The sequence below is a fragment of the Macaca mulatta genome, chromosome 2, assembly GCF_049350105.2.
Source record: "Macaca mulatta isolate MMU2019108-1 chromosome 2, T2T-MMU8v2.0, whole genome shotgun sequence".
In the NCBI taxonomy this organism is placed as follows: Eukaryota; Metazoa; Chordata; class Mammalia; order Primates; family Cercopithecidae; genus Macaca; species Macaca mulatta.
The window spans coordinates 39,398,032-39,420,963 of NC_133407.1; the positions used below are offsets into that span (position 1 = coordinate 39,398,032).

The 22,932-nt window shown below is 40.0% G+C and overlaps 1 protein-coding gene and 1 pseudogene across 6 annotated transcripts in view; both read right to left on the reverse strand.

Annotated features, from left to right (window-relative positions):
* The window catches only part of STAG1 (STAG1 cohesin complex component), a 401,927-nt gene that overhangs the window by 46,240 nt on the left and 332,755 nt on the right, over positions 1–22,932 (reverse strand). For all 5 annotated transcript variants that reach the window (XM_077991519.1, XM_015132094.3, XM_077991520.1 and 2 more), the window contains one exon: positions 14,645–14,725. In XM_077991519.1, coding sequence (XP_077847645.1) covers positions 14,645–14,725 — 81 coding nt within the window. The remainder of the gene's footprint in view (positions 1–14,644; positions 14,726–22,932) is intronic.
* On the reverse strand, positions 5,448–12,058 carry LOC144338949 (putative uncharacterized protein C8orf44 pseudogene; annotated as a pseudogene). Its single transcript, XR_013413440.1, has 2 exons — positions 11,969–12,058; positions 5,448–7,465 (listed from the first exon to the last, which is right to left on the reverse strand). The product of XR_013413440.1 is annotated as a putative uncharacterized protein C8orf44 pseudogene (transcript).

A 22,932-nucleotide genomic window follows, 5' to 3' on the forward strand; every position in this document is an offset into this window, starting at 1 on the left:
AGCTACTCTGGAGGCTGAGACAGGAGAACCACTTGAACCTGGGAGGCGTAGGTTGCAGTGAGTGAAGACTGCACCATTGCACTCCAGCCTGGGCAACAGAGCAAGACCCTGTCTCTAAAAGAAAAAGAAAAAAGGAAATTTGAGGCCAGGCGTGGTGGCTCACACCTGTAATCTTAGCACTTTGGGAGGCCAAGGCGGGTGGATCACTTGAGGTCAGGAGTTTGATACCAGTCTGGCCAAAAAGGTAAAACCCCATCTCTACTAAAAATACAAAAAATTAGCCAGACGTGGTGGCACACGCCTTTAATCCCATACTCTGGAGGCTGAGGCAGAAGGATCACTTGAGCCTGGGAGGTGGAGGTTGCAGTGAGCTGAGATTACACCACTGCACTCCAGCCTGGGCAACAGTGAGACTCCATTTCAAAAAAAAAAGTAAGAAATCTGAAAGCTGAATTACTCAAATATATTTATATATAAACAAAAAAGCCAGTTAACTCACTAGACATTGAAAAAGAATAATACAAGAACAAGTTATGCTGATTATACAGAATGTCATTTTAAGAAACTAGAACAAATTTTACTTCCACAAATCCCCTTTCTAGCCAGATTACCTGGATTATAGGAGTGGGAACTGAAGCTAATGGGTGAATACAGAGGAGTAATCTATGCTATTTTATCTAACTTCTCTTAGTCCATATAAACTGTCCTTAAATTGGTGCTTCCTTTCAAATTTCTTTTTCCTAAATGAAACCACTATTTTATCTTATTTTTAGAAAGCAGCATGGCATTAAAAGCACTTTTTCTGGCTGGGTGGGGCAATTCACACCTATAATCCCAGTACTTTGGGAGGGGGAGGCAGGAGGAAAGCTTGAGGCCAGGAGTTCAAGAACAGCCTGGGCAACAAAACAACATCTGTCTCTACAATATATCAGCCAGGCGTGGTGACATGTACCTATAGTCCCAGCTACTCAGGAGGCTGAGGCAGGAGGATCTCTTGAGCCTGGGAGATTGAGGCTGCAGTGAGCCATGACTATGCCATTGCACTCTGGCCTGAGAAACAAAGTGAGACCTGTCTATGAAGAAAACCAACTTTTTCCTAGAGTAGCTGTGGAAAGGAATTCAGATGTCTTAAGTAGTAAGATCACACTGAGATGTAAATCATGATATCTTGGTTATATTTTGTATCCATTTTGCAAGTAGCTTTATTAGACTGGCTAAGGTTTTTTGCTTCCTGGTAGATCTAGTGAAACCGAGAATTAGAAGACTGAAACCTACATATACCCATATATAAAAGGGCTAAGATAGTTTCAGTTTACTAATGATCTACTGACCAAGATAAGAGGAGAAACCTCTTGAAGAGACAGGGTCCCACTATGTCTCCCAGACTGGAGTACAGTGGCACAATCATAGCTCAATGCGGCCCTGACCTCCTGGGCTCAAGTGATCCTCTTGTCTCAGCCTCCCAAGTGGCTGGGAATATAGATGTGTGCTATCACACCTGGGCTAACTTTATATTTCTTGTAGAGACAAGGTCTTGATATGTTGCTCAAGCTGACTTTGAACTCCTGGGCTCCAATAATCCTCCTGCCTCAGCCTCTCAAAGTGCTGGGCTTACAGGCATTAGCCACCATGCTTGGCCAAGAAGAGAAACCTCTTCAACAAATTAAGCTCGGCCGGGCGCAGTGGCTCAAGCCTGTAATCCCAGCACTTTGGGAGGCCGAGACGGGCGGATCACGAGGTCAGGAGATCGAGACCATCCTGGCTAATATGGTGAAACCCCGTCTCTACTAAAAATGACAAAAAACTAGCCGGGCGAGGTGGTGGGCGCCTGTAGTCCCAGCTACTCGGGAGGCTGAGGCAGGAGAATGGCGTAAACCCGGGAGGCGGAGCTTGCAGTGAGCTGAGATCCGGCCACTGCACTCCAGCCTGGGCGACAAAGCGAGACTCCGTCTCAAAAAACAACAACAACAACAACAACAACAACAAATTAAGCTGATGTTTTTAAAACCCAGACTTGGCCTGGCACAGTGGCTTATGCCTGTAATCCCAGCACTTTGGGAGGCCGAGGTGGGCGGATCACAAGGTCAGGAGTTTGAGACCAGCCTGCCAATATGGTGAAACCCCGTCTCTACTAAAAACACACAAAAAATTAGCCGGGCATGGTGGTACACACCTGTAATCCCAGCTACTCAGGAGGCTGAGGCAGGAGAATTGCTTGAACCTGGGAGGCAGAGGTTGTGGTGAGCCAAGATCGCACCACTGCACTCCAGCCTGGGCGACAGAGTGAGACTCTGTCTCAAAAATAAATAAATAAAAATAAAAAATAAAATAAAATAAAATAACAGTCTTGTCAGCAAGATACCAACAATGAAGAACCCTAAATATGGAAGGCACAATTAAGATGGTGAATTTATCATATAAGCTATGTTAGAAAGAAGCTTTTTCCTAAAGGCACAAAGGCTCAAATTTGACATCTTAGGAAGAAAAAATACCTTAAATGTAGACTGCCCCATAACAGCAAACGATATTATAGTCAGCGAGGAAAGGTAAGGGAGTTTAATTCCTACACACACACAAACAGAAGTATACAGATTTTAAATGTGTCATTCCTTTTAATTTTCTTCTACAATAGTAGCCAGCACTACAGGCACACACCACTATGCCTGGCCAAAATTTTTTTTTTTTTTTGTATTTTTTTGTAGAGACCGGGTACCACCATGTTGCCCAGGCTTTGTTCCAAAATTTTACGTGCCTAGTGGAGGACCAAATTTAGTTGTGTTTTCATCCATAACTATGAAATACTGTTAAGATAATCACAGTCAGAAAATGAAGCTATAGAAAAACTAATTAGTAAACACATAAAACTTTAGCTCAACATTATCTGACAAATAGAGATTTTTGGAATGGGCAGAAATAAAACAGTAAAGTAGCAAAACAAGGACCCAGACCAGATAAAAATTCTCAGAATAAAAAATAAAGCCTGCTAAAAATTTAGTGATCAATTTTCATGATGAAAAGGAGGCACAAAACTAAACTTCTGCTTACCCAGAATAGGCAAACACAGTTTTTTAACTGACAAAGTTTGAGGCCAAGAAGTTAACTTATTAGGCCACTGGCTGGCAAATTTTTTGTGTTAAGGATCAGATAGTAAATATTTTAGGCTTTGCAGGCCATATGGTCTGGATCCAACTACTTAACTGTCAGCGTAGCACGAAAGTAGTCCTAGATAGTACATAAATGAATGAGCATGGTTGTGTTCCAATAAAACATCATTTACAAAAACACATCAGGTCAGATTTGGCCCACTGTCTGAAGTTTGCTAAGCCTGTTCTGAGCTATAAAGATCTTTGGAGACAAACGGTATTATGTTTCTTTGTACCTACACAGTGACTAATATACAACAAGGCTCATTAAGTTACTTTTCACCTGAAGTCAGTCATTATCCATACTATATATAAAAGAGAACTAAATTAATTCACTTGGAACAAGTGACAAAAAGAACAAGACACAAAAGGCCCCACCATTGTGGAAGGGTAAACACTATGCTGTATTTCCGAGATTGTTTTCTTGTAAGAGTAATTGCTACCGGCATCTTTCTTCAGAAGAATAGGGGGAGAGTGTGCAACTTTTGTGAATATACAATAAAACAACTATTGGATATTTAAACCCCAAATGTAATACCTAGTTTTCAGTGTTGTTGCTGCTCTTGGCGATCTGAATCCCCACCTGCTGACTCCTGCCATTGCCTCAAAGGCTAATCCACTTATGATCCAGGAACCCTTAAGCTGCCTACTGTAGTTCCAAAACATCTTCTGATTTCTTTCCTGTAGTATACAAAGATGAAGGAAGCTAAAGAAGGAGTCAGAGGAACAGGGGAAAAGTAGTGACTGTTAGGACCAAAGTGAGAGACTTGAATTCCCAAATTATCCCAAAAATTCAGATGGAGGACTAAATCTATCACACTGTATCCCAAACCTACACTACCCATCAAGTATGTTTATGTATGCCCATAGCCTCAGGCAAAAGTTCAATAGTTCATTTTGGTTTGGACAGGGGAGAAGATTACCAAAGCAAAGACTACGATTTAATGCCAACAAAATAACATTTACTGTTAATTCAAACACTTCTTTCAATTTAATCTTCTCAACAAACTTATCCAGCAGTGAGTATCATTCTCATTTTATGTATCAGGAAAGTGAAGCTCAAGGTGAAGTACCTTGCTTATCTTGCCACAGGTGGTAAAGAAGTGGAGTTAAAAATTCAAACTCAGTTTTAACTCCAAAGACCATGCTCCAACACACACAAAAATGCTGGAAACAGAAGAACTGGGAGCTGCTGCTTTTTTTTTTTTTTTTTTTTTTTTTTGAGACGGAGTTTCGCTCTGTTGCCCAGATTAGAGTGCAGTGGAGTGATCTCGGCTCATTGTAACCTCCGCCTCCTGGGTTCAAGCGATTCTCCTGCCTCAGCCTCCTGAGTAGCTGGGATTACAGGCATGCGCCAGTACGCCTGGCTAATTTTTGTATTTTTAGTAGAGACAGGGTTTCAGGCTGGTCTTGAACTCCTGGCCTCCAGATCCACCCACTTCGGCCTCCCAAAGTGCTGAAATTACAGGTGTGAGCCACCACACTGGCAGGGAGCTACTTATATAAATTGTGTAAGCAACAAGAAGTCATTTAACAAACAACCTAGTAACTGTTACTTATTAGGAAAAAAAAATTTTACTGAAAAACCTACTGTAGTAAGGAAAATGCATTACTGTACCACTTAGGGGATATTAAGCAGGATAAGAAACCTATTTCCTTTTTACTCAAATAACCTGACAGGAAAGGAAACATCAATTTTGGTGGAGGAAATCTCAAATCTCTGTACTAGAAAGTGTTATGTTGTCTAAATATTCTTTTTTTATACATAATAACTTTAAAAAACAGAGATGGGATCTCACTATGTTATCCTTGGTCTTGAACTCCTGGCCTCAACCAATCCTCCTGCCTCAGCCTCCCAAAGTGTCTAAATATTCTTAATATTGTTTTAGGCTTCTGAAAAGCTTAGTGAAAACGTATTTTTACAATGTAATACTTGTTATTTAGAATTAATCTTCTTAGTCCTGCCTTGTTACTTAGATCATGCAGTATTAAATGTCTTAAGGAGTTTGCGTATTTGTAAACTAGGCTACTGTGTCTTAATAGGTAAAAACAGCATTCATTGTGGACAGGCTAGTGAGGCTGAGGGGGCCTTATACTTTATTTATTTGATTTTTTTTTTTCAGACTGAGTCTCACTCTGTTGCCCAGGGTAGAGTGCAGTGGCGTGATCTCCGTCTCCCAGTTCAAGCAGTTCTCCTGTCTCAGTCTCCTGAGTAGCTGGGACTACATGCACACACCACCACACTTGGCTAATTTTTTTGTATTTTTAGTAGAGATGAGGTTTCACCATATTGGTCAGGCTGGATTTATTTATTTTTATCATTCTTCTTCTTTGAGACGGATTCTTGCTTTGTCGCCCAGGCTGGAGTGCAGTGGTGCCATCTTGGTTCACTGTAGCCTCCACATCCTGGGTTCTAGCAATTCTCCTGCCATGGCCTCCCGAGTAACTGGAATTACAGGTGTGTGCCACCACACCTGGTTCATTTTTGTATTTTTAGTAGAGATGGGGTTTTACCATGTTGGCCAGGCTGGTCTCAACCTCCTGACCTCAGGTGATCTGCCCGTCTTGGCCTCCCAAAGTGCTGGGATTACTAGTGTGAGTCACTGCGCCCGATCTTATGCTTTTTTTTTTTTTTTTTGAGACGGAGTCTCACTCTGTCGCCCAGGCTGGAGTGCAGTGGCATGATCTTGGCTCACTCACTGCAACCTCTGCCTTCTGGGTTCTAGTTATTCTTCTGCCTCAGCCTCCTGAGTAGCTGGGACTACAGGTGCCCGCCACCAAGCCTGGCTAATTTTTTATATTTTTGGTAGAGATGCGGTTTCACCATATTGGCCAGGCTGGTCTTGAACTCCTGACCTTGTGATCTGCCTGCCTCGGACACCCAAATTGCTGGGATTACAGGCATGAGTCACCGCACCCGGCCCCTTATGCTATTTTTAAAGAGGGGATTCCCTACCAGGAAGCAAGCCTCTATATCCAGAGGCCCAGGAATAGGGCTGCAAACACAACATGGTATTCTTAATGGCATGTTGAAACCATGACTTGTAAGTTATTTTCTAAATTGAAGATATTTATTTCTGGTTTTCAGAGGATTTTAAAATATTGGGTTGAATATAATTTTGGAGAAGTTCTGAATTTGGTATAAAGAGACAACTACTTTTACATTCCAGATTCTTTTAAATGAATATTCTGAGAGCTGAATATGAAATGGATATTAAACAAGACCTGTATCTTTCTCCTCTTAACTTTTCTAGACCAGCCAATCAGGCACTTGTGATTGGACGTAATATTAACAGGAATACATGTATTAAAGAACAACTCTGGAGTGATGGAATGACCGAAAGGAAAGGCTTAGAATTAACTAATGGAACAGAATTTCCAATAAATAAAAGGTGGGGGAAAAGATTCTCTAAGAAAAGAAGTGAAATAAAATGGTTACATGTGACTAAAAATTTGTTCCTACAAGGATCACTATTATTTCTCATGCTTGGTCCCACTCCCTTCCTCTCAAAGCAGTTAACTCTGCAGATAGGGAGTTTGCTATCTGTATTTTGTTATTACAGGAATTCTGGGCCAGGACTCTAGTGAGCTATCTCTTACTGCTATTCTGAAGGAATGCGTAGGGAAGAGGAAAGAAAGAGCGACAGAAAGCAGCCTGTAGATTTTTACACATCTGAGCCTATTTCTAACACATTTGTAGGAATGCATGTTTGTGGGAAGGATAGCAAGGTTAAACATGTCTTCTCATGGGGTTTGGCCACTATCAGTCCCACCTTCACCCTTACTGCTCTTTTCTCCAGTGTGTTTGAAGGTCAACAAGTTGGAATTTTCAGAGGAGAACCTTCAGTCAAGACAGTGATGGAAGGACAAATTTTATAGCTAAACGACTCAATGATGATTGGACTTGTAGCTACCTAGGGTACCTTTCTTTGACATAAAGGATTTGAAACAGGGTGAGGGTCCAGAGGTAGGGATGTTTGGCCCAGGTCCTCCCTACTGCAGTCTAGAATAGAAACACGCAGGGTAAGGCAGAGAGTAGCACAAATATAAGACTACAGAAAGCAGAACAGCTCCTCCCAGGAGAGAAAAAAAATAAGGATAAATTCTAGATCTGCAGGCCAAAGAAGGCAATAGGGGCATTACTTTAGCCCTCTTTTTTTTTTTTTTTGTTTTTTTTGTTTTTTGAGACAGTCTTGTTCTGTTGCCAAGCTGGAGTGCAGCAGCACGATCTCAGCTCACTGCAACCTCCACCTCCTGGTTTCAAGGGATTCTCCTGCCTCAGCCTCCCATGTAGCTGGGACTACAGGTGCACGCCACCATGCCCAGCTAACTTCTGTATTTTTAGTAGAGATGGGGTTTCACCATGTTGGCCAGGATGGTCTTGATCTCCTCATCTCGTGATTCGCCCGCCTCGGCCTCCCAAAGTGCTGGGATTACAGGCATAAGCCACCGCGCCCGGCCCATTTTAGCCCTAACTCTTATTAGCCTGGCTCTTTAAATGTCTTTGTATATGTCCAGAAGGAGCTGAAGGAAGAATGATGTTTTCTTCTACAAAGAAAAAATGAAGGTTGCTTCTACAGGACCAGCACTAGGGGGCACCGGAGCAAAGTATACTGAGCATGACCTGTAAGACTGCCCCAGAGCTTCCAACTCTGGGAATTCGGGGAACAGAGGAAATATCCATTGGTGAAACCTAGTGCACTTCCATTTCAAATAACGATTGAAGCTTTTTCTTAATACAGTCTTCTCATAAACTTCATTTAATAGTGTTTACTGTTGAGTTAAATTATAACTTGAATTTAAACTTCAATTGTAACTACCACTCATAATCTCCTGAGTGACAGTGTTCATGACAATAGAAAAGAAAAAAATTTTTAGAAAAGTACACTTTAAAAAGCAATTTGGCAGTATGCATCAAGAACCTTAAAAGCATACACAATCATTGACCTAGCAATTCCATTTCTAAGAATATAATACAAGATGAAACAATGAAAAACATAGAACAAGCTTTTTGCACCAGAATGCCCATCACAGCATTAATTTTATTAGTAGAAATATTTAAACCCAAATATCTAAGAGAGGAGAGAGGTAAAATAAATTATGGTATAGCTACACAATAGATTATGTATATATTAAAAATATTCTCTATAAACTTTTCTTAATAACTGAAGAAAATGTGTTAATTGGAGAGAAGATACAAATTGAAAGTACATTATAATCTCAATAAAATTACAAATATATTAAAGAAAAAGTACTAAAGAAAATACACCAGGCTGGGCGCAGTGGCTCATGCCTGTAATCCCAGCACTTTGGGAGGCTGAGGCGAGTGGATCACAAGGTCAGGAGATCGAGACCATCCTGGCTAACACAGTGAAACCCCGTCTCTACTAAAAATACAAAAAATAAGCCAAGCGTGGTGGCATGCGCCTGTAGTCCCAGCTACTGGGGAGGCTGAGGCAGGACAATCGCTTGAACCTGGGAGGTGGAGGTTGCAGTGAGCCGAGATTGCACAACTGCACTCCACCCTGGGTGACAGAGCGAGACTCCATCTCAAAAAAAAAAAAAAAAAAAAAAAAAGAAAGAAAAAAAGAAAATACACCAAAACATTAGCAGTGGTTATCTACAAGTGGTAAGAGTCAGTTTTATTTTGTCTGTATTACTATTTATGTATTTCTTCTTTTATAATGAACATATGCTCAAGTAGGAGAGCTGAAATTTATGAGAACTCTACCTTGTATTTTATGCCAAAAAAATAAGCATATTTTATTAATAAAAATATAAGCGACCTGTTGAGAGATTTAAATGTTTCTGTAAATGTATTAATGATTACAGAAAGAAAAACAGATAGTAGTTGGCTGGCTTGCTCCCTCACTATCATTTTAACATTTTCTCAACAAAATAAAACAAAATTACTTTATGTAACAAACTTTCAGGTTGCTTCTAAATGACCAACATTACAAATATTAAATATATTTAACATATATAAGTATCCCAATATCGACCATATTACATTTAAACTTCAGGAAAAAAAAGGGGAAAAAAATGGATAGAGTTTTAGGTGCATTATCACAGAAGTCCTCCATATACTGTTAGTCCTGGCATTACAAACTGAGCCAACTTTTGTAAAAATACAAAAATTAGTCAGACATGGTGGTGGGTGACTGTAATCCCAGCTACTCAGGAGAGGCTGAGGCAGGAGAATCCTTTGAACCTGGGAGGCAGAGCTTGCAGTGAGCTGAGATCATGCCACTGAGCTCCAGCCTGGGCAATAGAGCAAGATTCTATCTCAAAACAAACAAATAAATGAACAAACAAACAAACAAAATGTAAAACAATAAGATAATGACAACAACAAAGTCCCCTCTTATACTTCATCTTTTTTTTTTTTTTTTTTTTTTTAGACAAAGAGTCTCACTCTGTTGCCTAGGCTGGAGTGCAGTGGCGTAATTTTAGGTCACTGCAATCTCCACCGCCTGTGGGTTCAGGCGATTCTCCTGCCTCAGCCTCCCGAGTAGCTAGGACTACAGGCATGCATCACTATACCTGGCTAATTTTTGTATATTTAGTTGAGACAGTGTTTCACCATGTTGGTCAGGCTGTTCTCCAACTCCTGACCTCAACTGATCTGCCCACCTTGGCCTCCCAAAGTGCTAGGATTATAGGCATGAACCACCATTTCCAGCCTCAAACATGGATTTTTCTTTTTTTTGAGATGGAGTCTCACTCTGTTGCCAGGCTGGAGTGCAGTGGTACGATCTTGGCTCGCTGCAACCTCTGCTTCCCAGGTTCAAGTGATTCTCCTGCCGCAGCCTCCTGAGTAGCTGAGACTACAGGGACGAGCCACCATGCCCAGCAAATTTTTGTATTTTTAGTAGAGACGGGGGTTTCACCATGTTGGTTAGGATAATCTCTATTTCTTGACCTCATGACCTGCCCACCTCGGCCTCCCAAAGTGCTGGAATTACAGGCGTGAGCCACTGCACCCAGCCAAAACATGAATTTTTAAAGTTTGCATGTGTCTTAAAAATTAATGCTTTTGAAGGTTATCACTTAGAGAAACATTTTAATATTATAGACAGAACTGATGTATGATGATTACAGAATACACCTTGGACTTTTAAAGAAACTACCAACAACTTCAAAATGAGAAGAAATAACTTGAGACAAATATCTAAGTAAGAAAAATTTCACATATGCTATAAATGCACATAAAACTATAAATGTAAATCAAATGAATAAAGCACATAAAAGACGCCGCAGCATTCTTTCTGGCATAAAGAATATCAGTGGGTCACACCTGTAATCCCAGCACTTTGGGAGGCTGAGGCGGGTGGATTGCTTGAGTCTCGGAGTTCGAGACTAGCCTGGGTAATATGGTGAAACCCCATCTCTACAAAAAATGTAAAAAAGTAGCCAGGCGTGGCCGGGTGTGGTGGCTCATACCTGTAATCCCAGCACTTTGGGAGGCCAAGACAGGCGGAACACCTGAGGTCAGGAGTTTGAGACCAGCCTGGCCAACATGGTGAAACTCCGTCTCTACTAAAAATACAAAGATTAGCCAGGCATGGTGGAAGACACCTGTAATCCCAGCTACTTGGGATGCTGAGGCAGGGGAATTGCTTGAATCTAGGAGGCGGAGGTTGCAGTGAGCCAAGATCACGCCACTGCACTCTAGTGAGATTCTGTCAAAAAAACAAAAACAAAAACAAAAAAGTAGCCAGGCGTGGTGGCACACGCTTGTAGTACCAGCTACTTCAGGGGCTGAGGTGGGAGGATCACATGAGCCCAGGAGGTTGAGGCCACAGTGAGCCATGACAGTGGGCAGCCAGGGTGAGACCCTGTCTCAAAAACAAAACAAAATTAGTTCTGGCAACAAAGTCTGCATTGCTAATTAAATACGTAATGTGACTAATAAAAAAATAAAACTATCTTTTATTAGGAGAATATGTCAGGCAAAAATAGGCAAGGAATTTCAAAATAATTCTGCTGTAAAAAGATTAAAAAATAGAAAATATTCAAAGAAGTCGATTGAAGAACAGAGATTATTATCCCAATTATGGAATATAGTTGTAAAAAGACAAAATTTAGGCTGGGCACAGTGGCACACACCTGTAATCCCAACACTTTGGGAGGCTGAGGTGGGCGGATCACTTGAGGTCAGGAGTTCGAGACCAGCCTGGCCAACATGGTGAAACCCAGTCCCTACTAAAAATACAAAACACCCAGGCATGGTGGCATGCACCTGTAATCCCAGCTACTCAGGAGGCTGAGGCAGGAGAATCGCTTGAACCCGGGAGGTGGAGGTTGCAGTGAGCCAAGATTGTGCCACTGCACTCCAGCCTAGGTGACAGAGCGAGACTCCATCTCAAAAAAAAAAAAAAAGAAAAAAAAAAAAAGAAAAAATTTAAATTATGAATAGATTTACAAGGAGGAATTAGCCATGAATTATGCTAAATTTTTAGGGAATAACACATTCTAAATTTACTAAATTCAATATTTAGCCAAAATGCAAGTAACTCAACAAAAATGATGTCTGTGGGAAAAAATATCTAAAAATTCAATCAGAAGGATGAGAATAAAAGCAATTGTATAAAATTATTAAACCTATCCTAACAAATTTTAATATATAAATTCAATCTCCTTTGACTTTACAATAAAGAACATTTCAAAAAAAGACAAGGGGCTCGTTCTGTCGCCCAGGCTGTAATGCAGTGGCAAGATCTTGGCTCACCGAAACCTCTGCCTCCCACGTTCAAGCGATTCTTGTGCTGGAATTACAGATGTGCGCCACGACGCCCAGCTAATTTTGTATTTTTAGTAGAGACAGGGTTTCACCATGCTAGCCAGGCTGGTCTGGAACTCCTGACCTCAGGTGATCCACCCACCTTGGTCTCCCAAAGTGCTAGGATTACAGGCGTGAGTCACCATGCGCAGTGTAATAACAGTTTTGTTTTATTTTTCTTGGAGACGGAGTCTTGCTTTATTGCCCAGGTGGGAGTGCAGCCCCGCGATCTCTCTGCTCACTGCAAGCTCCCCCTCCTCGGCTCACGCCATTCTCCTGCCTCAGCCTCCTGAGTAGCTGGGACTACAGGCACCTGCCACCACGCCTGGCTAATTATTTTGTATTTTTAGTAGAGATGGGGTTTCACCGTGTTAGCCAGGATGGTCTCCATCTCCTGACCTCGTGATCTGCCTGCCTCGGCCTCCCAAAGTGCTGGGATTATAGGTGTGAGCCACCACGCCTGGCCTTTTTTTTTGGACAGTCTTGCTCTATCGCCCAGGCTGGAGTGCAGTGACATGATCTTGGTTCACTGCAACCTCTGCCTCCTGGGTTCAAGCGATTCTCCTGCCTCAGCCTCCTGAGTAGCTGGGACTACAGGCGCCCGCCACCACACCCAACTAATTTTTGTATTTTTAGTAGAGACAGGGTTTCACCATATTGGCCAGGCTGGTCTCGATCTCTTGACCTTGTGATCTGCCCGCCTTGGCATCCCAAAGTGCTGGGATTAGAGGCGCGAGCCACCGTGCCTGGCTGTAACAGTTTTAAAGTGGCTTTCATTACTAATAAAAGGTTAACTGTTATTTTTGCTTTTTAAGACTGAAATTACTAATAAAAGAGAAAAACCAAGAGGCTAACCCATATATTACCATTCTTCTAATTAGAAAGAATTTAAAAATCCTACTACTTTCTAAATGCAGAGATCCTCAAATTATTACTCAGAAAAGAAAAAATTCTTACTCTGAAAAAATAACACTCCATATCAAGCTGTTGGTTCTATATGCAAATGCATTAATCATCTTTACTGTTTAAACAGCTTGTTTTCTTAAGAGGAAGATATACAAACATACTAATATCTTTATTTGATTCTTTATCAAATGTTTGCTTCTTACATTCAGGCCTCTCATCACATGAAATAACTGAAACATTTATTTTATATTTGTGTCAGATAATTCCAATGTGAAGTATTTTTTGTCTGATTCTCTTCATGGTTGTTTTCACAAGTGATATTTTTGCTGTGAGCTCACTTTGCTTAAGATTTTACTTGTGGAAAATTCTTTAAGGCAAGTTCCTTCAGAAGAGACTTGGATTTGATTTTGTTAGGTGGTTGGGGATATCACCATTATAGAACACTTAATCAAAATCTCAACTTTTTTTCTTTCTTTTTTACCATCAAAATAGTATGAATTCAGGTGAAAACCTACGCAAAAGCTAAGTCATAGTTATAAATTTTCATGGGAGATTTATTTTTCCCCATTTTAATCAATGACACATTTTAAGACAGACTCTTTTCCTTATAATCCCCCAGCCCCTGAAGGAAACTGGAGTGGGTTTATTTCTAGTTCACCACTGTGCTGAGAGTAGCTCGTTAGGATTCCAAAATAATCTGAGAGATGTGGCCACCTATGAGACATTCTATCCTGGACGGACCTTGGACTATACATTAGAAACGATCCTCAAGGTAAAGCAGTCTTCAGTGCTCTTTTTGGCTTTCTTGATCTTACTTTTCATTTAATCCCTAGCCCCCATTTTTCTTTCTGTTTTGCATGGTCATGGATACATTAAAATAAAAAAAAAATTTACCCAACATTTTAAGTTGTTTTTAACTTCAAAAGAGTTGTTCACTTTGTGTCTCTAGGTATCATACTGCCAGAATCAAAAGCTACATACTATTACCTTTCAATGATGTTATTCTTTTTTTTTTTTTGTGAGATGGAGTTTTATTCTTGTTGCCCAGGCTGGAGTGCAATGGCACGATCTTGGCTCACTGTAACCTCTGCCTCCTGGGTTCAAGCGATTCTCCTGCCTCAGCCTCCTCAGTAGCTGGGATTACAGGTGCCCAACACCACATCCGGCTAATGTTTGTGTTCTTTTTTTTTTTTTTTCTTTTGAGACAGAGTTTCTCACTCTGTCGCTCAGGCTGGAGGGCAGTGGTGTGATCTGAGCTCACTGCAACCTCTACCTCCTGGGTTCAAGTGATTCTCCTGCCTCAGCCTCCTGAGTAGCTGGGACTACAGATGGGTACCACCATGCCCAGCTAATTTTTGTATTCTTAGAGACGGAGTTTCACCATGTTGGCCAGGCTGTTCTTGAACCCCTGACCTCAAGTGATCTGCCTGCCTTGGCCTCCCAAAGTGCTGGGATTATAGGCGTGAGCCACCATGCACGGCCTCAATGTTATTCTTTTTAATAGCATGTTACCTATCAGAGCTCTTGTGTCTACTACAGTGATTTTATATAAGAAGTTTTAATCTGTGTGCGTGTGTACATATATATACACACACATAACTATGTGTCTTTTGCTTGAAGATTCTGGCTCTTCCCAAAGAGGTAAATGTATACTTACTCATAAGATAAACCAAGAACTGGTAATAATCATATATTTTATTAAATATTACAATAATTTATATTATACAATAACAGATAATAGTAAATTATTAAATAGTTAAGCAAGGTTATTATTTCAGTAATAACCCTTCTGCCTACAGAAACTCTTACTTACTTTGGAAGGAGAACCATCAGTAATTTTCACCAACTGCCAAAGAATCGAGTAATGGGAACACTGCAGTGCTTGCACGACTATCTGTATCAAATGAAAAAAAATTTTTTTAATGAAAAATTCAAAAAAAATGAGATAATCTGTTTGCACTGTGCTAAGATAATAATATTTATCACAGTTGTTATTTGATAGTATAGCTTCAAGTCCAAATTTTTGTATAATTAATGAGAATGTATAAAATATTTGGTTAAAAAGGACAAACCAATATATCAATCTGGAGAATAAAGACACAACATATGGGAATAAATATAGATTGAAATAGCACTATGTTTAAACAAAAATGTAGTGTCATGAATATTTTGCTTAGTCAAATTTTTAAAAGGAGACTGATGAAATTATTTTTATCCAAATTTTATAGTTGAAATAACTGAATCTAAAGTATTTACCCACATTTTATAAGAAAATTTCTACTTGTTTTAAAGAACTTTAATGTGAAAATAGTCACATCAAAAAGTACACTTATGAGTATAAAGCTTAATGAATATAAAGCAAAAAATACCTATGTAACTACCACCCACATCAGGAAATAAAACATTGCTAGCATCTCCTCCCAATATAGCATCTTTTTTCTCCCAAGGGCAACAGTTATTATGGATTATTTGGGAATTGGCATATTTTAATTACCTAAGTCTGCATTCCTAAAGATTTTTATGCATATCATTGAACAATACATAAATGTAATCATACAATATGTATTACTTTGAGTCTGACTTTTTCATTTAACATTTACGTTTCAGATTTATTGATGTTGCACATACCTAGAGTTCATTAGTTTTTAGTTCTGTGTAATATTTAGAATACTCTCTATTCATCTATCATTGATAAACTTTTACACTGCTTTGAGTTTTAGGCCATTATGGATCATATTGCGATGAACACGCTTATAGATGTCTCTTGGTGCACTCTGCATGCATTTTTCTAGGGCAGAGGTTTTCAGAGTTTTTAGTTCTCAGGATCTGTTTGTACTCTTAAAAGTTACTAAGAGTCCAAAAGAGTTTTTCCTTATGTGGGTTATATCTCTCAATACTATTGTATTAGAAACTAAAACTAAGAAATGTTTATAAAATACTTAATTCACTTAAAAAATTTATTACATAACAAATAATAAAACTTTCTGAAAAGAAATAAACTTTTTTTTTTTTTTTTTGAGACAGGGTCTCACTTTGTCACTCAGGCTGGAGTGCAGTGGTGTGATCACGGCCACTGTGGCCTCAGCCTCGCTGGCTCAGGTGGCCCTCCCACCTCAGCCTCCCAAGTAGCTGGGACTACAGGCATGCACCATCATGTCTGGTTAACTTTTGTATTTTGATTAGAGGCGGGGTTTCGCCATGATGCACAGGCTGGTCTCGAACTCCCAGACTCAAGCAATCCACCTGCCTTGGTGTCCCATACTGCTAGGACTACAGGTCTGAGCCATGGTACCCGATTATCAATAAATTTTCTTTTTTTTTTTTTTTTTGAGACAGAGTCTCGCTCTGCCGCCCAGGCTGGAGTGCAGTGGCGTGATCTTGGCTCACTGCAAGCTCCGCCTCCCGGGTTCACGCCATTCTCCTGCCTCAGCCTCCCGAGTAGCTGGGACTACAGGCGCCCGCCACCTCGCCCGGCTAGTTTTTTTTTTTTTGTATTTTTTAGTAGAGACGGGGTTTCACTGTGTCAGCCAGGATGGTCTCGATCTCCTGACCTCGTGATCTGCGCGTCTCGGCCTCCCAAAGTGCTGGGATTACAGGCTTGAGCCACCGCGCCCGGCCAATAAATTTTCTTTTCTTTTCTTTTTTTTTTTTTTTTGAGACAGAGTCTTGCTCTGTCGCCTAGGCTGGAGTGCAGTGGCATGATCTCGGCTCACTGCAAACTCCATCTCCCGGGTTCAAACAATTCTCCTACCTCAGCCTCCCGAGCAGCTAGGACTACAGCCGCACGCCCGACTAATTTTTTTGTATTTTAGTAGAGATGGGGTTTTGCCATGTTGCCCAGGCTGGTCTCGAACTTCTGAGATCAGGCGATCCTCCCACCTCTGCCTCCCAAAGTGCTAGGGACCACAGGCGTGAGCCACCGCACCCGGCCCCAAAACAAAATAATTTTTTTTTTTTGAGATGAAGTCTCACTTTGTTTCCCAGGCTGGAGTGCAATGGTGCATTCTTGGCTCACTGCAACCTCCGCCTCCCGGGTTCAAGTGATTCTCCTGGCTCAGGTTCCGGAGTAGCTGGGGTTACAGGTGCCCGCCACCATGCCTGGCTAATTTTTGTATTTTTAGTAGAGACAGGGTTTCACCATGTTGGCCAGGCTGGTCTCGAATTGCTGACTTCGTGATCTGCCTGCCTCGGCCTCCCAAAATGTTGGGATTACAGGCGTGAGCCACTGCACCCAGCCTCAAAATAAATTTTCTAAAGGAAAGAATATTTAATAAGAGTAGCACTGTTTTACATTTTTGCAAATCTTTAAGGACTGTCTTAATAGAAAACAACTGAATTTTCCTGTTTTGGATTATGTTACAATATATTGTTTTCATTGAAGTATACCAAAAAAACCCAGTCTCACAAAATAGTTTGGGAAAAGAAGGTACGGTTTAACAACCTTTGTAGATAACATGAATATTCCTTGCTATGACACCAATACCCCACCTGTACACTTGCAAGAGAATGAGAGTGAAAAAACGAAATAACATCTTGATCTTATTGTAAAAATAGTTTTGACTTCATGGACCTCTCCTGGAAACCTCCCATGGGTTCCCAGACCGCATTTTGAGAATATCGATATTAAGTATGCTTTATTGCAGTAAGATACATCAAGTATTCAAACAAAAATGTAGTAAAAAACCTATCCAAATTGGAGCTCTCTTTTACGTTGTAATCTTTAATCAATCTTACTTTCCTGAATTCTGTTATCTGTCTCTCTGGAAAACAGAGACAAAATCCTATTCCTGACGCTCTAAGACTAGGACTTCTGGATCATACAGTATGTGTACGTATAATGTTATTAGATATTCCCAAACTGTTATCCAAAGTGTATCTACTAGTCATTGACAGTTGCTGTGTCTTCACATTTCTACCAACACTTGATATCAGATTACTTAAGTTTGGAAATTCTATTACATATGAGTAGTGGTTTTAATTTTACATTTCTCTAAATACAACGAGGATGAGCACCTTTTCAGTTTTTTTTTTGAGACGGAGTCTTGCACTGTCGCCCAGGCTTTGGATAGGTCTTTTATTGCATTTTTGTACACAAAATGTTTACTACACTTTTTGAATAAATGATGTATCTTTTTGCAATAAAGCATACTTAATATTGATATTCATTTATTTTATTTTATTTTTTGAGATCGAGTCTTGCTGTCCCCCAGGCTAGAGTGCAGTGGCGGGTTAAACGGTTCTCCTGCCTCAGCCTCCTGAGCAGCTGGGATTACACGCCTGGCTAATTTTTGTATTTTTAGTAGAGACAGGGTTCACCATGTTGGTCAGGCTGGTCTCTAACTCCTGACCTCAGGTGATCCACCTGCCTCGACTTCCCAAAGTGCTGGGATTACAGGTGTGAGCCACCGCGCCCAGCCAGTATTCCATTATTTAATCAGTAAATTTATCTAGTGTCACTATTATCTTCTCCACTGGATAAACTACAAACCATAAAGGTAAACATATGTAGATAGTAAGTTAAAAGGGAAATCAATAAGTAGAATGCTGCAGGAACTAGTTGTGAGTTACAGCTGATTTTACTTTTTTTTTTTTTTTTTTGAGATGGAATCTCACTCTGTCACCCAGGCTAGAGTGCAATGATTCTAGCTCATGTCTTGGCTCACTGCAACCTCCTCCTCCCGGGTTCATGGGATTCTCCTGCCTCAGCCACCTGAGTAGCTGGGACTACAGGCGCTTGCCACCATACCGGGCTAATTTTTGTATTTTCAGTACAGATGGGGTTTCACTATGTTGGCTAGGCTGGTCTCGAACTCCTGAGCTTGTGATCCGCCCACCTCAGCCTCCCAAAGTGGGATTACAGGTGTGAGCCACCATGCCCGGCCTAGCTGATTTTACTTTAAAATTTTCAGGTTTCAGGCCAGGCGCAGTGGTTCATGTCTGTAATCCCAGCATTTTGGGAGGCCAAGGCAGGTGGATCACCTAAGGTCAGGAGTTCCACACCAGCCTGGCCAACATGGTGAAACCCCGTCTCTATTAAAAATACAAAAAATTACCGGGCGTGGTGGTACACACCTGTAGTCCAAGCTACTTGGAGGCTGAGACGTGAGAATCACTTTAACCCAGGAGGCGAAGGTTGCAGTGAGTCGAGATCATGCCACTGTACTCCAGCCTGGGTGACAGAGTGAGACTGTCTAAAAAAGAAAAAAAATAATAAATTTTAAGGTTTCAGATCACTCAAGCAAAAGATACTTCCAATGTGCCTACTTGAGACTGACAATAACTCTTAAGAATTGGAGGTATGAGGAATAACTGGTCCTGGGTGCAGTGGCTCATGCCTGTAATACCAGAACTTTGGGAGGCCAAGGTGGGTGGATCACCTGAGGTCAGGAGTTATAGACCAGCCTGGTCAACATGACAAAACCCTGTCTCTACTAAAAATACAAAAAATTAGCCAAGCGTGGTGGCACATGCCTGTATTCCTGGTTACTGGGGAGGCTGAGGCAGGAGAATGATTTGAACCTGGGAGGCAGAGGTTGTATGAGTCAAGATCACACCAATGCACTCCAGCCTGGGCGACAGAGCCTGACTTAAAAAAAAAAAAAAAAAGCAAAGAAAAAGAAAACAAAAAAGGAAAGAAAAAAGAATTAGAGGAATTTAGAGGAATAAGTGGTGCTGCCTTTGGTGCAACATTAATGAGATCATGTCAGGATTTTATTAAACATAATTAAATGACTGACTCATGTCAGAATGCAGAAAATAGACTATTGGAACACTGTCAAGTTATAAACATTAGTGCTAAACAAATCACCCTACTACACTAGAAGATGTTCAATGGTCCTGAGATACCTTAAGGTAAATTCTAAATTGTAATATTAAGTACAATAATAATGAGGTCTGAATGGAAAAGAAAGACAAGATTTTAAAAATTCCCTTGAATTTGAAACCGTATTTGTTAAATTACTAGAAGAGTGATACATAAATTAATAGTAATCAATGAGAAATTAAGCTGGAAAAAAGTAATGTTGAAGAAGAATTGCTTTATTTTGGTTATGTCATTGTCCTACTCATTATAAATATCACTTTCTTTCCTTCTACTTTTCTATTATCCTACACTAGAAATATTTCAGGCTGTTTCATAGTTTTAAAGAAGTTTCTTGTCAGGGGTTATGAGGGAACAGAGACATTTGGTCATCCCATTACCTGTTACAAATATAGAATTCCCATTCTAATCTGTTTCACACATTGGTATTCCTTTTAAATTTACTTTTAAAGGGACTCCACTGCATTACCTTAAAATAAAAAGCTTGCTCTCATTGACTGGGAAACATTCTGCTTTCTCACAGACATAATTCCATAACAATATAGCTTATCGACACCAAAAGAAAATTCAGAGCTTCTCTTATCAAGCTTCACTCTTAGTCATTTTGATATTTTATCCTCCACACCAGCAATGTTATCCTAACTTGTTCAGAAATCATTATTCAGTAACTTTGTCTTTCTGGAGGACAAATGAAACAAGAAACAAGGAATAAAAAATTGCAAAAGGCAAAAGCCACTGTTGCAACCTTGAGTACCATACCCCTTCTGCCTTTGATTAACATTGCTCTGCGCCTGGAGAGGATCATCAAATGACAGCAAGTCATTATTTGTCTGATGACTAATAATTTCTTCCAACCCACCTTCTCCATCCTCCTGTTTCCATGAGGAAATGCTGTTCCTGGGAGGAAACACTAACATGTATTGTACATTTCTAGGTAAATTAACAAGCAGGAGTGCCTTTTCTTTCTATCTTCTGTCTGCCAGGACACCAACACCCCAGGAAAACTTTGGTCCCTGAATGACTGGGGAGAGCAATAACACCCTACTTCCCCTAATGATACTTTATGGTTATGGGTATGAGAAATAAATTCCTATGTGTTAAGCCACTGAGATATTGAAATTAATTGATTATAGCAGCCAGCACTACTTTAATCAAAAAAAATTATTAGCCCCTTAATAGTTCTTTAAAAGAACTATACCTTCGTATCTCTGACTAGCTGGCTGAATCAGTGAGAATCATTCAGCTTGTGGCTAATGACAGATATTGCACATCTTCAAGATTAATTTTATTATTAATGTAAAGTTTCTGGAATGTTTAAGTTTAGAAAACTGAGTTTACATGGAAAATAAACTCTGAATTAAGACTAGAGAATAACAGGAAAATAATTATGCATATATGTGTGTGTGTATACATGCATATTATCCACACCTATAGGATATGTTTAAAATCCTAAAAAATCCATGTAATGACAGTGGAAAATCTGGGCTCTTCTATTTTTCTGTTGGCAAGAGACCTTAAATAGAAGGAGGCTCAAACTTTTTAGTGGACAGGTGCATGATAAAAGAGTGAACTAAACTTAATTGTGTCTGACAGCCAGTATTGGTCTATCATTTTTAGACTGGGTTCATAAGAGTGACAATTAACATCCTCTTCAAAATGAGCATTTAGATGCAAATAATCAATATGGTTTTCCCAAAAAGGATATAAGGCTGGCAAATAAATAAACACATGAAAAAACACCTTTTTTGTTGTTGTTTTTTTCAGACAAAGTCTCACTTTGTTGCCCAGGCTGGAGTACATACAGTGGCATGATCTCGGTTCACTGCAACCTCCGCCTCCCAGGTTCAAGGAATTCTCATGCCTCAGCTTTCTGAGTAGCTAGGATTACAGATGTGTGCTAGCATGACCAGCTAATTTTTGTATTTTTAGTAGAGACGGGGTTTCATCATGTTGGCCAGGCTGATCTCAAACTCCTGGGCTCAAACGATCCTCCTGTCTCGACCTCCCAAAGTGCTGGGATTATAGGCGTGGGACAGTGCATCCAGCCTCAACATCTTTAGCATGAGGAAAAATATATGTTAGGCCAGGTGTGGTGGTTCATGCCTGTAATCCCTGCACTTTGGGAGGCCAAGGTGGGCAGATAGCTTGAGCCCAGGAGTTCAAGACCAGCCAGGGTAATGTAGCAAATCCCGTTTCTACTAAAAATACCAAAAATTAGCTGGCTGTGGTAGAAGGTGTCTGTAATCCCAGATTGTGCCACCGCACTCCAGCCTAGGCCACAGAATGAGACTCTGTCTCAAAAAAAAAAAAAAAAAAAAAGAGGAAAATGGGAAAAATATGTTAAAAGCATGATAAGATACCACTATATACTCAGAAGGATGGCTAAAGTAAAAATTATCAAGTACCAATGATGATACACAATAACTGAAGCTCATACATTGTTGGCAGGAATGCAGAATGGTATAGCCACTCTGGAAAACGGTTTGACAGTTTCTAATAAATATATAATTACCATAAAACCTAGCAATTTTACTGCGGGCATTTACTTAATAGAAATGAGTACTTATCAATTCAGACAAAAATTTGCATACAAATGTTCATGACAGACTTAGTTGTGACAGGCAAATGCTGGACACAACTCAATATCCTTCAGTGGCCAGATGGATAAAGCAAACTGAAGTATCCACACAGTGGAATATTATTCAGCAGTAAAAAGGAACCAACTTTGACACACAACCTTAATTAATTTCAAAAACATTAATTCCGGGAAGACACTATACTCAGTGAAAGACATTATGCTCTAAACAGTTACATGTTGTATGATTTCATTTATTTGGAAATCTTAGAAAGATGAAACTATCGTAATGAAAAATAATCACTGATGTCCATGAGTTTTGGCTAGGGTGAGCATATGACTAAAAGGATGGTATGAAGAAGTCTTCTGGGATGGTGAAACTGTTCTGTATCTTGATGACTACAAAAATCTAAACACATTAAAATTCATAAGACTGTACATAAATAGAAAAATTAGTCAATTTTGCTGTACAACAATTCAAAATAATATGGCAGAGTAAAATTCACTGTAACATTTTTAAGGAAATGTTAAGAAATACACAAACACTGATGCAAATCCTCAGTGATACAAAGTAGCAAACAATTCAGTAAAGAGAGAAGATTCATAAATTCTAGGAAATGGGGGATTATCCAATCAATGTACTGTATTATTAGCAGGATACTAGATCCTAAGTTAAAAAACATATATAATTAGAAGCATGAAAAAC